Genomic DNA, 18,236 nt, shown 5'->3' on the forward strand with positions numbered 1-18,236 from the left:
TTTGGTGGTGATGAACTCCTTTAGCTTTTCCTTATCTGTGAAGCTCTTTATCTGACCTTCAATTCTGAATGATAGCTTTGCTGGATAAAGTAATCTTGGTTGTAGGTTCTTGGCATTCATCACTTTGAATATTTCTTGCCATTCCCTTCTGGCCTGCAAAGTTTCTGTTGAGAAATCAGCTGACAGTCGTATGGGTATTCCCTTGTAGGTAACTGAGTTTCTTTCTCTTGCTGTTTTTAAGATTCTCTCTTTATCTTTTGCTCTTGGCATTTTAATTATGATGTGTCTTGGTGTGGTCCTCTTTGGATTCCTTTTGTTTGGGGTTCTCCGCACTTCTTGAACCTGTAAGTCCATTTCTTTCACCAGGTGGGGGAAGTTTTCTGTCATTATTTCTTCAAATAGGTTTTCAATATCTTGCTCTCTCTCATCTTCTGGCACCCCTATAATTCTGATGTTGGTATGCTTGAAGCTGTCCCAGAGGCTCCTTACACTATCCTCGCATTTTTGGATTCTTTTTTCATTTTGCTTTTCCGGTTGGATGTTTTTTGCTTCCTCGCATTTCAAATCATTGACTTGATTCTTGCGCTCCTCTGGTCTGCTGTCAGGCGTCTGTATAATATTCGTTATTTCAGTCCGTGTGTGCTTAATTTCTAGTTGGTTCCCCAATATAAGATCGAGGGTCTTATTAGTTTTCGTGTAGATCTCATTAAGTTTATCGGCAGCTTCTAAACAGTTCTTGAGAGACCTTAAAAGTGTGGTTCTGAACTCTATTTCTTCCATTGACAATTTTGTCCTGTTTCTTTGTCTCCGCATTTTGTTATGCTTCCTTGGTGCACCCCCTAGTGGTCTTTGTTCGCAGTCTTATAGATAAATCTTGATTGTTGTAGCTAATTCCAGGGAGGGTTTGACCTCCAGGCCAAGTGGCTATGAGAATCAGCTGTGTCAGCAGTGAGAGAACTTCTGTCCTCTAGGGAGGTGTTAATCTAGCCTTTGCCTGAGGCTATCCGGCAAATGCCTCTGTGCAGGGCGTGGGCAGGGCGGGTTGCACAGGATCAACAGGGTGGGCCGGAGAGAGCAGTTATGGCAGCTCTCAGTCCTGTCCCCAGGGGCTCTGCCTCTCTGAGTCCCAGCACCCGCTGCAAAGCTCAGTGAGAAAGCTGCACTCGCTCTGACCGAAGCCAGACAGTCCCGCTTCTCCCGTTTGAGTCTGGGTCCCTAAAGACTCGCCCGGATCTGGTGCTCAGAGTCTGCGACTCCCTCCCGATTGAAAACAACAACCGCGCCCTCCGCCGCCAGCCCGCTCCGCGCACTCCGCACCTCAGATTTTTACTTCAGCACTGCGCCTCCTCTGAGTGTCCGTATGCGTTTCTCTTTCCTCCTAGTTGTAGGACTTCCACTCAGCCAGCGTTCCTGTGGTTCTGGGTGATGTCCCTTCCGTTTTTTGGTTTCACTTTTGAAGTAGTTGTTCAAAGCAGCAAACTCCGGCGTTAACCTATGCCGCCATCTTGGTTCTCTCCAGAAGAATTTTGAGTCAGAGATTTTGCTGGTTTTGGCATGCACTCACAAAAAGGTTGCCCACCCCTACCCTAGTGGGTGCTAGGGCCTCCCTCCCTTCCCCTGGCTGGCCCTGCCCCTCAGTAGAACTCCCGGATGAACTCCTGGTGGAGGGACAATTTACACACAATGCTTTTATTATATAGGATAGCAGGACTGACCTTTTACTATTCTCCAAAGCATTAAGAATTTACGTAAAATTTTGATCTTACTGGTGGTTTTAATTTATTCACTGAGATGTACACTTAAGATTTATGTATTTATTGGACCGCGCCATCTTGAGTGGCTGATATGGAAGCATATACATCCAGAGACCCTGCAACCACGGCATCCAGGGATCAGCTACTAATTCAGGAACACCAGATCTCAAGCAGCACGAATATGTGGACTCAGACAAGCCCTGCTCCTCCTCATGGAAAGGTCAGATTTCGCCTAGATAAAGGTGCGGTTTCCAATTCAGGTTGGAGAGAGGAACGCACGCGGGGGAAGTCTGCGCCCCACAAAGTCTGCGGCCGTTGGGGCCAGCGTGATCCGCCGAGTGTGGAAGGGGTCCCGCAGGGCTGCTGGCAGAAGGGAACTCTAAAAATAAGCCCATAGCTGGACTGGATGCAAAAAGGCAGCCTCGGATTTTGCCAGTGTGCCGGCTGCTTAGTGCCAGGGGGGAGAGGACGTGCAGAAGAGACTTCGCACAGAGCTGGACGGTGGAGGGTTGCCAGTTCGCGCACCTTCTCAGGCTTTTTTTTCTCTCTCTCCCTTAAATCTTTCATTTGATTATTAAACCCAATACATAGGATCGCCAATTGGGGTCACTCACAGAGACTGCAGGGGAAAGTTGTTTTTTGTGGAACCTGGGAATCAGAGCAGGGAGTAATGATCAAAGAACTAGCTCTGGGGCAGTTGACTCTCCCAAACCAGTATTAAGTGCGATAGGGAAAACAAAGCCTAACTACTGGCTAGAGAGGACTTATAGCCTCAGAGGTCAATCCAGAAACACTGCCACCCAGGGGCTGAACCACAAACTGACTCTTCTGTAAACACAAATAAAGGCAGTCTGGGAAACAATGCCTGCTTTAAAATCAGGACTGTGGTTTACAACACAGAGGAACAGTGTATCGCAGGGAACTTCAACACTCTCCTGAATACCTGACAGGACTAAGATGTGCCAAACAGAAGAGTAGAGGAAGTAAAGGACCTTCACTACACATTTTTTCTTTCTTTCTTTTTTTCACCTTTTACTTAAGAAACTAATTTTTTTCTTTTTTCATCACCTGATTTTACCTTCTTAATCACTACATTTTTTATTTTTAACCAGTATTATTACTACTACCATTTACCTTTTTTTAAAGTGTCATTTTATATTCTCTTTATTTTATTTTGGGATTAGTGTTCTACATTCTATTTTCACCTTTCCTTTAGCATCATTTTACTCTACCTCAACTTTACCTTTATGCCTAAACTCTCTTCCTCACTTTTCCCCTTTTGTTGTCCTGTTTCTCTTACCCTATTCATGCTTTAGATTTCTCTATTCCTTCTTTTTACCCCCTGTTAAAATTTCACCCTACTTATATATCTAATTTCCAATCCCCTGCTCTAAATCCATATACAGCTCTCTCTACTCTTTCTTCACTATCCAAATTATTTTCTCTCTCTGTCATTTTGTTGTTGTTTGCTTGATTGTTGAGTATATTGGGGTTTTTTAATGCTTGTTTGTGAGATTTTTTTTCTTTTTCTTTTTCTTTTTCTGTTGGTTTTTTTCCCGTTATTTTTTTGCTTCTGTTTTCCCTCGCCTCACTTGATATTAGTTGTTGTTTGTAGTTTGCATTCATCTCTAGGAGTCTGTTGCTGGAATTTGTTGGGATTAGTGGCTGTTCTATTGGAGTTTTCTCCCCATATAAATAGTTTCTTCCCCTCTACTATTTCATTCTCTTTATTTTCTCTCTTACTTTTTTTTCCCTTTTACCAATTTTATTTTTGCACTCCTTTTCTTTTCTTTTACTCTTTTTTCTTTTTCTCATCTTTCTTCCTTATCCCCTAATTCTCTTTGCTCTGGTGGTCACCTTTATTTGGGGTTATTAGTATCGTGAATACATTTGTGTTCAGTGCCTTGTGTGTTGTACCTTGTTGTATTGTATTTTGTACCTTTAAATCAACGCAGCAGTGAGAGAACTACATAACCAAACACCTGGAGAAGAGAGATCATGGGGAGACAAAGAAACAGCCCGCATATGAAAGAAAAACAGGCATCATCAGTAAAGGAAGTAAACGAAATGGAGACAATGGAGGCAAGCAACCTGTCAGAGAAAGAATTCAGAGAAATGGTCATAAAGTGGATGAAAAGAATGGAAGACAAATTCAACAATATGTGTAAGAACCAAGAGGAAATGAAGAAGAACCAAGAAGAAATGAAAAATGACATCACTGCCATAAAGAACTCAACAGAAAGCATCAACAGTAGACTAGAAGAAGCAGAGGACCACATCAGTGAGCCAGAAGACAAGGTAGGAAAAAATACCCAAGCAGAGCAGCTTCTAGAAAAAGAAATTAAAAAGCAGCAGGAGAGCCTAAGAGAACTTTGGGACAACACGAAATGAAACAACATCCACATAATAAGGGTGCCAGAAAGAGAGGAAACTGAGCAAGGAATAGAAAACCTGTTTGAAAAAATAATGACAGAAAACTTCCCTGATATAGGGAAGAAAAAACTCACACAAATCCAAGAAGCTCACAGAGTCCCAAACAAAATGAACCCCAAAAGACTGACGCCAAGGCACATTACAATTAAATTGGCAAACACCAACGACAAAGCAAGAATCTTAAAAGCGGCCAGAAAGAGACAGAAAGCTACCTACAAAGGATTCCCCCATCAGACTAGTGACTGATTTCTCAACAGAAACACATCAGGCAAGAAGGGAATGGAATGGAATATACAAAGTCATGCAAAGGAAGGGTCTGAATCCAAGAATACTGTACCCAGCAAGGCTATCAATCAAAATTGAGGGTGAAATCAGGAGCTTCATAGACAAAAAAGGACTACGGGAGTTTATTACCACCAAACCAGCAATGCAAGAAATGCTAAAGGGTCTGCTGTAAAAAGAAAAAATAGGAAACGAAGAAGGAACACAGGGGTAAAGAATAAAAATGGCGACAAACATGTATCTATCAATAATAACTTTAAATGTAAATGGATTAAATGCCCCAGTCAAAAGACATAGGGTAACTGAGTGGATAAGAAAACATGACCCATATATCTGCTGTCTACAAGAAATCCACCTCAGAAAAAAAGACGCACACGGACTGATGGTGAAGGGATGGAGAAAGGTTTTTCAGGTGAATGAAAATGAAAAAAAAGCTGGGGTAGCAATACTTATATCTGACAAATTAGACTCAAAGTGAAGGACATAAAAACAGATAAGGAAGGCCACTTCATAATACTAAAGGGAGCAATCCAACAAGAAGAAATAACTCTGGTAAACATATACGCACCCAATATAGGAGCACCCAAATACATAAGAAAACTTCTGGAGGAGATCAAGGGAGAGATTGACAGCAATACAATCATAGTAGGGGACTTTAATACACCACTATCACCACTGGACAAATCCTCTAAACAAAAAATCAGCAAAGAAACAGCAATCCTAAATGACTTACTAGATCAGATGGAATTAATTGGGATCTTCAGAACATTTCACCCCAAAGCCACAGAATATAAATTCTTCTCAAGTGAACATGGGTCATTTTCAAAGATAGACCATATATTGGGTCACAGGCAAAGTCTCTTCAAATTCAAGATGATAGGAATCATATCAAGCATCTTCTCAGATCACAATGGCATAAAACTGGAAATCAACTATAATAAAAACAATCCAAAAAATGGATATATGGATATATGACTATTAAACAATGACTGGATTACCAGAGAGATCAAAGAAGAAATAAAAAACATCATGGCAACAAATGACAATGAAAATACAACAATCCAAAACCTATGGGACACAGCAAATGCAGTCTTGAGAGGGAAGTTCATAGCTCTACAAGCCTACTGTAAGAAACAAGAAACAATGATAATAAATTACCTAACACTACAACTCAAAGAGTTAGAAAGAGAGCAACAAGAAAAGTCCAGTGTAAGCAGAAGGAAGGAAATAATAAAGATCAAAGCAGAGATAAACGACATAGAGACCAAAAAAACAATACAAAAGATCAACAAAACCAAGAGCTGGTTCTTTGAAAGGATAAACAAGAATGATGAACCTCTAGCCAGGCTCACCAAGAAACAAAGAGAGAGGACCCAAATAAACAAAATCAGAAATGAAAGAGGAGAAATAACAACAGAGCCCACAGAAATACAAATGATTGTTAAAAAATACTATGAACAACTCTACTCCAACAAACTAGACAGCCTGGAGGATATCGACATATTCCTAGAAAAATAAAACCTTCCAAAACTTAATCAGGAAGAATCTAAAAATCTCAATAGGCCAATAACTATGGAAGAAATTGAAGCAGTCATCAAAAAGCTTCCAGCAAACAAAAGCCCAAGGCCAGATGGCTTCACAGGGGAGTTTTACCAAACATTCAAGGAAGAACTAAAACCTATCCTCCTAAGACTATTCCAAAGAATTCAAGAGTAAGGAACACTTCCAAACTCATTCTATGAAGCCAGCATCACCCTAATACCAAAACCAGATAAAGAGTACACCATGGAAGAGAATTACAGGCCAATATCCCTCATGAACATAGATGCCAAAATCCTCAACAAAATCCTAGCAAATCGGATCCACCAGTACATCAGAAAGATCATACACCATGACCAAGTAGGATTTATCCCAGGGATGCAAGGATGGTACAATATCTGCAAATCAATAAACGTAATACATCACATAAACAAATTGAGAGGTAAGAACCACATAGTCATATCAATTGATGCTGAAAAAGCATTTAACAAAACCCAACACCCATTTTTGATAAAAACTCTCAGCAAAGTGGGAATAGAAGGATCATACCTCAACATAGTAAAAGCCATATATGACAAACTCACAGCCAACATCATACTCAATGGGCAAAAACTAAAACCATTTCCCCTAAGAACAGGAACAAGACAGGGATGCCCACTCTCACCACTCCTGTTCGACATAGTACTGGAAGTATTAGCCACTGCGATTAGACAAGAAGAAGAAATAAAAGGCATCCAAATTGGAAATGAAGAAGTAAAACTGTCCTTATTCGCAGACAACATGATATTGTACATAGAAAACCCTAGAGACTCCATCAAAAAAGTATTAGACTTAATAAATGAATTCAGCAATGTAGCAGGATACAAAATTAATGACAAGAAATCTATGGCATTTCTATACACCAATAATGAACTTACAGAAAGAGAGACTAAAAAAACAATCCCATTTATCATCACACCAAAAAAATTAAGCTACCTAGGAATAAACTTACCTAAAGAGGTAAAAGACCTCTGCTCAGAAAACTACAGGACGTTGAAAAAAGAGATAGAGGAAAACATAAACAGATGGAAGAACATACCAAGTTCTTGGATTGGTAGAATCAACATCATTAAAATGTCCATACTACCCAAAGCAATCTATAAATTCAACGTACTCCCCATTAAAATACCAACGACATATTTCAGATCTAGAACGAACTCTCCAAAAATTCATCTGGAATAAAAAAAGACCCCGAATAGCTGCAACGATCCTGAGAAAGAAGAACAAAGTAGGTGGGATCTCAATGCCAGATATCAAGCTGTATTACAAAGCCACTGTTCTCAAAACTGCCTGGTACTGGCACAAGAACAGACATATAGATCAATGGAATAGAAAAGAGAACCCAGAAATCGACCCAAACCAATATGCTCAATTAATATTTGACAAAGGAGGCAAGAACATACAATGGAGTCAAGACAATCTCTTCAATAAATGGTGCTGGGAAATTTGGACAGATACATGCAAAAAAATGAAACTAGACCATCAACTTACACCATACACAAAAATAAACTCAAAATGGATAAAGGACTTAAATGTAAGACGGGAAACCATAAAAATACTAGAGGAATCCAAAGGCAACAAAATCTCAGACATATGCCGAAGCAATTTCTTCACTGATACATCTTCTAGGGCATTGGAAACTAAAGAGAAAATAAACAAATGGGACTACATCAAAACAAAAAGCTTCTGCACAGCAAAAGAAACCATCAACAAAACAACAAGAAAGCCCACTGCATGGGAGAACATATTTGCCCATGTTATCACCGATAAGGGTTTAATCTCCAACATTTATAGGGAACTCATACAACTTAACAAAAGGAAGATAAACAATCCAATCAAAAAATGGGCAAAGGACCTAAATAGACACTTTTCGAAAGATGACATTCAGAAAGCCAAGAAACATATAAAATCATGCTCCAAGTCACTAATCATCCGAGAGATGCAAATCAAAACAACAATGAGGTACCATCTCACACCTGCCAGAATGGCTATCATCAACAAATCAACAAAGGACAAGTGCTGGAGAGGATGTGGAGAAAAAGAAACATTCGTGCACTGCTGGTGGGAATGCAGACTGGTGCAGCCACTATGGAAGACAATATGGAGTTTCCTCAAAAAGTTAAAAATGGAACTCCCATTTGACCCATTGATCCCACTTCTAGGAATATAGCCCAAGAAACCAGAAACACCAATCAGAAAGGATATATGCATCCTTATGTTCATAGCAGAACAATTTACCATAGCTAAGACTTGGAAACAGCCTAAGTGCCCATCAATGGATGAATGGATTAGAAAACTGTGGTACATATACACAATGGAATACTACGCTGTTGTAAAAAAGAAGGAATTCTTACCATTTGCAACAGCATGGATGGAAATGGAGAGCATTATGCTAAGTGAAATAAGCCAGTCAATGAAGGAAAAATACCACATGATCTCACTCATTTATGGATAATAAAGACCATTATAAACTGATGAACAAAAACAGATACAGAGGCAGAGCAGCATTAAACAGACTGCCAAACTGTTTGAAGGCTGGGGAGGGTTGGGCGGGTAAGAGATCAACCAAAGGATTTGTATGCATGCATATAAGCATAACCAATGGACACAAGACACGGGGGGTAGGGGAAGCTAGGGGACGGTCAAGGGTGGAGGGGGGGGGGGGAAGGAGACCAATGTACTACTTGTTGTAATATTTTAAGCAATTTAAAAAAATCAGACAAAAAAAAAAATAAGTGGGAAGCACTGATCTCCTTCTGAGTTTGCAGTAAGCAGCTCAACATGAAAAATCATCTTGAAAAAAAAAAGATTTATGGCCCTGACTGGTTTGGCTCAGTGGATAGAGCGTCGGCCTGCGGACTGAAAGGTCCCAAGTTCGATTCTGGTCAAGGGCATGTACCTTGGTTTATGGCACATCCCCAGTGGGGGGTGCGCAGGAGGCAGCTGATCGATGTTTCTCTCTCATCGATGTTTCTGACTCTCTATCTCTCTCCCTTCCTCTCTGTAAGAAATCAATAAAATATATTAAAAAAAAAGATTTATGTATTTATTATATGTACATTATGCCTTAATGAAAATATAAAAATAAAAAAATAAGGTCTTTTAAGAATTGAATTGTAGATCTGAAGATCAACTCAGTATTAACTAAACAGGTATTTCTAGAGATTTTCAAAATACCTCCTTAAGGATACAAATAAACTAGCACATCAACAAAAGGCTTATAGAAGCTTATTTACTTTTTCTTTTTCTTTTTTAAGAACTAGAGGCCCGCACAGGTAGGGTCCCTAGGCCTGGCCAGTGATCAGGGCTGATGGGGCCTTCCAGCTGCCGGCTGAGACCTTCCTTCGTTCTGTGCCGCGACCTGGTGGTCAGCACACGTCACAGCAAGCAACTGAACTTCCAGTCTCCCGGTCAAACTCCCAAGGGGACACTTTGCATATTAGCCTTTTATATACAGTATATAGATAGTTAAAAAGGAGAAGAGAGAAACATCGATGTGAGAGCACAACATGGATTGGCTGCCTCCTGCACACCCCCTACCAGGGATCAAGCCCACAATTCATGCATGTGACCTGACCGCATATTGAACCAGCAATCTTTTGGTGCATGGGATGGTGCCAACCAACTAAGCCATACTGGCCAGGGTAAAGCTTATTTATTCTTAATATGACAGAGGAAATTATAAACTCAAATATGCACAGGCTAAAAAAATATGCACAAATTGAGAATGACATAGCAACTAAAGAAAAACCAATTTAGAATTTTAGTAGAGGTATGTTACTAAGGTTCAAAGTCACCAAGGATATATTATATATCCAATACTATGTAATCTTCACTTTCTCTATACTCTCTAGAATCAAAACAACAGTCTCTGATGGGCAGAAATACCAATAATAAGTTAAGGAAGGATTATGTCTCTGATTAAGATTTTTTTAATTTGCTAATTTGAGGACGGTCATGATTTCAAGGTGTTTAATCTAAAGCTCATATAAGGGAAAATGGAACAGAACATGTCAACAAGCAGATATCTATATACCTATATAAGGAGTAAATCAGAATTGGAGGGCGGAGGGTGGGGCGGGAACTGGGAGGAGGGGAGTTATGGGGAGAAAAAAAGAGGAACAAATGTAATAATCTGAACAATAAAGATTTAATTAAAAAAAAAAAAAGATTGTGACAAAAAAAAAAAAAATCAGAATTGGAAGCCCACAATTAAACAAAGCCCGAGCAAATTAAACCTAAAAGCAAGCAGAAATAAAGATATAATAAAGAGTAAGAGCAGAAATCAATAAAATTGAAAACAGAAAAATAATATAGAAAGTCAAAGAAGCCAAAGCTGGTTCTTAAATATCAGTAAAATTAATAAAACTTTAGTCAGACTGGTGAAGAAAAGAAAAGATATAAATTACCAATATCAGGAATCAGAGGGGACATCACAAATCCTAAAGATATTAATATAATAATAAGGGAATATTAGGAAAAACTTTAGGTCAATATATTTGATTACCTAGATGAAATGAACAAATTCGTTGAAATATACACACTACCAAACAAAGCTCACTAAAATAAAATAAAAATAACATGAATAGTCCTGTATCTACAAAGTACTTGGATTTGGGGGGGAGAGACCAAAACACTTTCCCACAAAGAAAGCTTGAGGCTTAGACTTCACTACAGGATTTTACCAAACATCTAAAGAAAGATATTAAATCTACACACTCTTCAAAAAACAAGAGGAAAGAACACTTCCCAGCTCATTCTATGAGACCAATAGTACTCTGATAGCAAAACCAAAACCATAAAACCAGAGCCTTCATGAATGAAGCTACAAAGTCCTCAACAAAGTATCAACAAATAGAATACATCAATATTTAAAAAGGACAATACATCAGGATCAAGTGGTATTTCTCCCAAGAATGCAAATTTGATTCAACATTTGCAAATGAATCAGTGACTCACATTAGTAGGCTAAACTAAAACCTATTTAACTTCATTAACACCTTCAGGTTCTTGGAAGTATCATCTGACACAGAACATATTTTGGGAAGCAATGGTCCTTGCCATCACCAAACTAACGATATCCTAATGATATCATTATCCTAATACTTTGGCCTTGACAGGCCTACTCCTATCCTTGAGACAGGGAGTTTAGGACACCTGTTAGCTCTTCACTTCATTTGACAAATAATTTATTGAGTATCTAACTCAATGCCTGACACTGATTTGGATGCTGGGAATAGAGCAGTAAAAAAACAAACAAACAAAAAACATCAAAAACTCCTGCTTTCATAGACTTATGGCCTATTCAACTATAAACACATAATTTTAAGTAAAATTCCTAGTAGCTGTTTCTTGATTTTTTAAAACTCTGCAGTTCCCTTCAGATTCTTTTATATATATATATATATATATATATATATATATATATATATAGAGAGAGAGAGAGAGAGAGAGAGAGAGAGAGAGAGAGAGAGACCGACCAACCTCTGGGTTCATAATTAATCACCCTGCCCAAGGAAAGGCAGACTTTTGTCCAAGGCCCAAATCTTTCCTTGAGAAGGAGGTTTCCCCCCACAACATGTTGATGAAGAAAGCATTCATTACAAATAATGAAGACTTCACCAGATTGGCCAGGTATTTATACAGTGCTCATACTGTGGCAATCAGGAGTATTTTATAGTTCCTCATTTTTCCTACAGCAAAGCCAAGCCTTTATACTTGGGTGAGCCATTTTCCTGGACAAATCTCTAAAGCAAGTCCCTTGAGACCATCATACAGGGACTGGAAATAACAACTTGGGGAAAGAACCTCTTTAAGATTCATGTGTTAATATAAGTTAAGGAGGTAGGTGGAATAAATTTCCACCCAGTCAATATGTACTACTTGTTCTGGTCCTCAGATGACTTTGTGTTTATTTCATTCTAACTATGGAAGACTTCATTGGTCTACTTGATTAAAACAAAAACACTTAAGACAGCTTTAGGAAATGAAAATCAGCTCTCCCACTAACATGCATTTTGTTCCACACTACAAGATGAAAAACAAATCTAGTAAAAGGCTTACACTAGGGGGAGGGGCTTTGAAGTCATTTGAACCTTCTACTCCGTACTGGAATTCCTTCTACAGCATTCCTGATTCACGGTCAACCACCTGGCCCCTAATTCAGATAAGTCCAATGACCTTATGAAGCTACCTATCCCACTGGAGGACAATTCTTGTTAGATTTTTATTTATTGACCTTAAATCTGCTTCATGTAACGTTTATTAAACATCACCTGTCCACTGGTCTCTTCATTTTTTTTATATCTGTCCTTCAAATATCTCAGAAGAACCATCATGTCTTCCCTTTTCCAGGCTAAACATCCTTATTTCCTTCAACCATTCTTCATTCAACATGGTTTCTAAAGCCTTCACATGGCTCAGTGCCTACTCCTAAATGCATTCCAGTTTGTCAGTGTCCTTCAGAACTGGATTCATTTTTTGACTTAATGCTAATCTGGAAACTGCCTATTCTATGACATGTAGTTGAATCTAGTAAATGTTGTCCTTGTCTTACCTGATATTGCTACATAAAGATAATGAAAAAGAACAGTTATTCAGGATAGTCAAATAGGTAAGGAAAAGCTACATTTAAATTCTTAAATATGAATCTAGAATAAAAATGGAACTCCACATGAAAACATTATAGAAAAAGATGGAGGGAAACGGTTGATACTGCTGATGTGGACAGACAGCCAGCATGTTACTCCCTAATCAAAGGCATGTAAAAACACAAAAATCAAAGAATCTTGCCAGTGCAATCCCAAGCAAGGGTCCAGCCATACATTTCAGGGCTCATAATCTTTCAAAATGGAAAGACATACCTGCATTTTCCCACCTAACTTATACTAGAATGTCATACTTTGATGTTTTGATGTCACAAATTAAAATTGGTTATAGCAGGTGGACACTGCCACATCTCAAAAATTTTTTAAAACGCAAATATTAGAAACTTAGTTGAGGTCACAAAGGAATCAAGAAAAATCAGAGGCTAACTTAAGCTAAAGCAGTGAAGAACTTTTCTGGTGATTTAGTAATCCTCCAAATGGTAGCCAACTTTCCCTCTGGAATTATAAAAAAAACACACTAGACAAAGAATATAGTAGCAACCAAGTGGAACCCAATCATCAAGAAATGAATAAATTTTTTTCTTTTCCTTCTTTCTGTTCTCATTTCCCTTTTCTCTTAACTAATTTCTAATTTTCAAACAAAACACATTTTAAGTTTTTCAATCCAAATACCATAATCATAACCATTTCTTTTAATAGGGGAAAATATTCTGGTTAATAACATTACCAAATATACCAATGATTATAAATTATCAAAGAATTAAGATATAGAAAAGATAACTTTCATAACATAACTATTATTTCTTTGATGATTTAAGGAGGTGCTTCATAACTTCAGGGTCTAATATGTGTGTTATTTTCTGTATTTTCAAAGCCCCTTACTGGAATCACTGTTCACTTTTCAGAATTTATGTAAAAGGGAAATTATAGAGAGAAGCCTATATTTGCTGCAGTGAGAATCATTAGGAAGAGAACCAAACATTATAAGAAGAAACTAAAAGTGGAAGTCTAATAAAATTGAAATTCTAATTTGAATCCAACTTGTTAAAATTGTTAAGTGGCATTATCTGGTAATTTGGGCAAAGCTATGTTATCTAAAAAATAGGTAACATCTATTGGCTTTCTTTGATTAATATATTAACTTATGACTAGTTAGGCTTATCCAACATCCTAGCAATTTCAAAAGGCAGTTCTGCCATAATGGTAGAGAGAAACTGGTAGTACTAGAAAATAAGAAAAAACGGAATGGCCAATGTTTTATTACTTTAATTCTTAGAGGCATTGTTTAAAAAGCCGAGGGGCAGTATGCACCTGATGCAGAGAAGATATTTATTAATTTACAGCAACTACTATATAGCAGATAACATGTTAGGCCAAGAGTTGACTAGGAATGGTACAGCTAGCAAATATCCCCCCACAATAAGAATTATCATAAATCACAGGGGTTATTAGTTAATTTAAAAGATGCTTTTATTAGTAAAAATTTAAAGAAAGTCACTAAAATGACCTAGTGAAAATCACTCATAAATATGGAGAGAGTAATATTTCCTTAAGAACACTGTTCATCAGAACATCTGGCCCATTGTAATTCCTTAGAACTCATCTACATGACATATCATGTAGCAAGAACCTGGAAAGGGCAGTCTTATTGGCTTGCTTGTCACTGAGATACTTCTAAGGAATCAAGTTAAGGGAGTAGAGGGAACATTTCAGCCCTTCATGTTGTATAGATCTGACTTAGAAAGGGGACAGGGGATAACAACACATTCTGAAGCTCTCAAAATAATGTATGAATTTCACAAAAGCAAAGCAGAAGCTGTAAAATTTTTTCTATAAGGAACAGAAAGCACAAAGCCCAAAAAGAAAAAAGGAGAACTTAAAAGACTTTACCCATTTACTGTATTTCAAAGGTCCTGTGAATCCCATGGCTTCTATTATCTTCGTGAAGGCGCCAACCTTCTCCTCAACTGGCTGTGGGAAATCCTTGGTAGTAGAAAGCTATTTAACCAAAAGAAGGGGACCAAAATTAGTGGCAAAAAAAATTAGTTTTAATGCTTTTGTTGCTCATTAGGTCTAAGGGCATTTTTATTGCTTCGATTTTTTTTTCACCTAGAATTTTTTTTTGTTAATCTCACCCAAGGATATTTTTGCCATTGATTTCTAGAGATAGTGGACAGGAGGGAGGGAATGGGATGGGGGAAAGGGGAAGAAAAACATTTGATTGGTTGCCTCCCACATGTGCCCCAATGGGGGCCCTGGGATCAAACCTGCAACCCAGGTACATGCCCTTGACTGAGAATCAAACCCATGACCCTTCAGTGCACAGGCTGACATTCTAACCATTAAGCAACACCAGCCAGGGCTAGAATTTTTTATTCTGATTTTTCTGGTCATCTTATTACTTAATGCAAACATATCTGGAACTCTATCTAATAGATGCTCTCCAAATTTCAAAATGAGACATATTTACCTCAATGACCATATGCCTATGAACCCATGTTTAGGAAATGATTGATTCTTGTTAACAAAATAAAAGTTCTATAAAAAAGGGTACTTCTAAAGGAAATCTTGACCCCACATTTCCCAAAGAACAATTATGAGAAGAGGAATGTTCTATGTTTATTGACATAACAGGAAAAGGAAGGAAAAATACTCTCTGAAAGCAGTCAAATAAGAACTAGATAAATGTTTTTTGCATTTTCTTAGTATAACAAATTTTATTAATGATTACAGAAGACATGAGTCTTGAAGTTTGCAAATAAACTCCAAGGAAAACCTATTCTAAATGAGGGCTGGCTATCTAATCGATAAATTCTCCAAAAGTTAAGTATTACTTGATTTTTAACATGTAAAAATTCAGTAAGACTTATTTCTCTAAAGCAGTGGTTCTCAACCTTCCTAATGCCGCGACCCTTTAATACAGTTCCTCATGTTGTGGTGACCCCCAACCATAAAATTATTTTCGTTGCTACTTCATAACTGTAATTTTGCTACTGTTATGAATCGTAATGTAATTATATATGTGTTTTCCGATGGTCTTAGGCGACCCCTGTGAAAGGGTCGTTCGACCCCCAAAGGGTCACGACCCACAGGTTGAGAACCGCTGCTCTAAAGCTTTGTCCAGGCAAGAGTATAACGTAAGAAACAAAGGACATGAGATCAGAAGCTTTAGGTTCAAATATTCAGTTGGTCTGTCACTTACCATCCTTGTGACCTTGGACAAGTCACTTCATTTTCCTGAGCCTCAACCTTCTGCATTGGATAAAATTCCTTGCCTCATCCAGCTAACAGTTTTGCTGAGAGTCAAATAAGAACACCCATGTGAAAGCACACTATAAACACAGAAAGCACTAATAATTCTCACCTTATTTGTAGTGTGATACTTCCTACTCAGCTGTATGTCTATTCCAGAAATCTGTTCTGATCCACCACATGCTAAGGACTGGCTCATCTGGGGCCCCTTGGGGGTTTAAAAAACAACAACACAGATATAAGCAACACTGAGCATTCACTTACAGGGTTAACAAGCAGAACTGCTTTAAAGTAAAGACTATAGAACCTTTTCAGCCTTGCTTAACCCAGTTCCTGGTGATCTGGTCATCAAGAGGATTCAAGATTGGCACCAAGAACATTGTTGGGTATATGGTAGGTGCTTAATAAGTACCTGTTGAATACTTGGCTAAATAAAAGGATTCTGCCCTGGAAACCTAGAACTAAATAAATATGAGTCAACTCTAAGAACTGGAACTGCAATAAATACCTACTTAAACATTGGCAGCAGTGCAGTATATGGGGGGGAGGGGAGGAACCAATGACTTTCACATCAGTCAATTTTGTTTAAAACTTGCTTTTGTCACTTATAAGCTAGGTGGCCATGAGGAAGTTACTGAAACTCAGCTGTAATGATTGAAAGAAATAATACAATAGTCCCCCCTTATCTGTTGTTTCACCTTCAGGGGTTTTAGCTACCCAAGGTCAATGCAGTCAAAATATATTAAGTGGAAAATTCCATAAATAAACAATTCTTAAGTTTTAAATTGCATGTTAATCTCATGCCTTTTCACTCCATCCCATCCAGGGCTTGAATCATCCCTTCGTCCAGTGTATACATACTGTACATGCTATCTGTCCTTTAGTCATACTGGTCATCAGATAGACTGTCACAGTATCACAGTGCTTGTGTTCAAGTGATCCTCATTTTACTTAATAATGGCCTTAAAGCATAAGAACAGTGATGCTGGCAATTCAGATATGCCAAAGAGATACCATAAAGTGCTTCTTTTAAGAGAAAAGGTGACTATATAGTACAATAAGACACTTTGAGAGAGACCACATTCACATAACGTTTATTATAGTATATTGTTATAATCATTCTATTTTATTATTAGTTAGTGCTGTTAATCTCTTACTGTGCCTAATTTACATATTAAATATTATCATAGGTATGTATGTATGTATAGGAAAAAATATAGTATACATAGGGTTCAGTACTATCGCAGTTACAGGCATCCACAGGGGGTGTTGGAACATATCCCCCATGGATAAGTCCCTACTGTATATGTAAAATGCCTTTTACAAAATATATACTCAATAAATCATAAAAGCTTCCTTCATCACCATCATCATTGTTCAGATCAGAATTGCCTTCCTTTTATGTTCACACACTGCATTTGAAAGTATTTTGGCAATATAATAGCAAAATTAATAACTATTATCATGTGCCAGGTACTATGCTAAGTACCTTACATATATCACCTTATTCGATCCTCACCACAACACTATTAGGTTGGTTTATTATAATAAAGACCCATAAACATAGTTTTGAAAATAAATTCCTAATGTAAAAAAATACATGCAAGAGATCCTCATTGTAGAGTGAATGTGGGTAAAACTGGGGGGAAGGTCTACTAAGGAAGGAGATGTTAATTAAATTAAGGTACTCAATGGAAAATCCGGTAACCACTGAGATTTTTTTAAATGTTTTTATTGACTTCAGAGAGGAAGGGAGAGGGAGAAATGGATACAAACATCAATGATGTGAGAGAACCATTGATCGGCTGTCTCCTACATGCCCCCTACTGGGGATAGAACCCCAACCCAGGCATGTGCCCCCAACCAGAATCGAACCCAGGACCCTTCAATCAGCAGGCCAACGCTCTATCCACTGGGCCAAACCAGCTAGGGCTACACTGAGATTTTTTAAATAGTTTATTTTTAAAGAAGTTTTAGGTTCACAAGAAAAATGAACAGGAAGTACAGAGCACTCCAATATACATATCCACTCTCCCCCATACACAAAACATCCCCTATTGTCAATATCCTCCACAAGAGTGGTACATTTGTTACAATCAATGAACCTACATAGATACATCATTATCACTCAAAGTCCATAACTTACACTAGATTATTTTTAGCAACATGAAAAAACACATTAATATGTATAAAATTAAAGGTAAAAATATGAATGCATATGGGCAAGCCTAGGAAGGAACACACTGAAATGAAAAAGTTACTTCATTAAATTAGTAGAACTATGAATGAATCTAAGAATCTAGTTTCCAAATCCTCAATAATGTTGTAT

General features: G+C 37.9%; 1 protein-coding gene across 4 annotated transcripts in view; it reads right to left on the bottom strand.

Moving 5' to 3' along the window:
- LOC132239557 (ubiquinol-cytochrome-c reductase complex assembly factor 1) overlaps positions 1 to 18,236 on the bottom strand; it is a 119,204-nt gene that overhangs the window by 78,299 nt on the left and 22,669 nt on the right. For 3 of the 4 annotated variants that reach the window (XM_059705979.1, XM_059705981.1, XM_059705978.1), the window contains 2 exons: positions 16,020 to 16,115; positions 14,546 to 14,653 (listed from right to left, as the gene is read on the bottom strand). In XM_059705979.1, coding sequence (XP_059561962.1) covers positions 14,546 to 14,653; positions 16,020 to 16,115 — 204 coding nt within the window. The remainder of the gene's footprint in view (positions 1 to 14,545; positions 14,654 to 16,019; positions 16,116 to 18,236) is intronic. The other variant, XM_059705980.1, reaches the window with a different exon arrangement.

Source organism: Myotis daubentonii, chromosome 8 (genome assembly GCF_963259705.1).
Source record: "Myotis daubentonii chromosome 8, mMyoDau2.1, whole genome shotgun sequence".
Classification (NCBI taxonomy): domain Eukaryota; kingdom Metazoa; phylum Chordata; class Mammalia; order Chiroptera; family Vespertilionidae; genus Myotis; species Myotis daubentonii.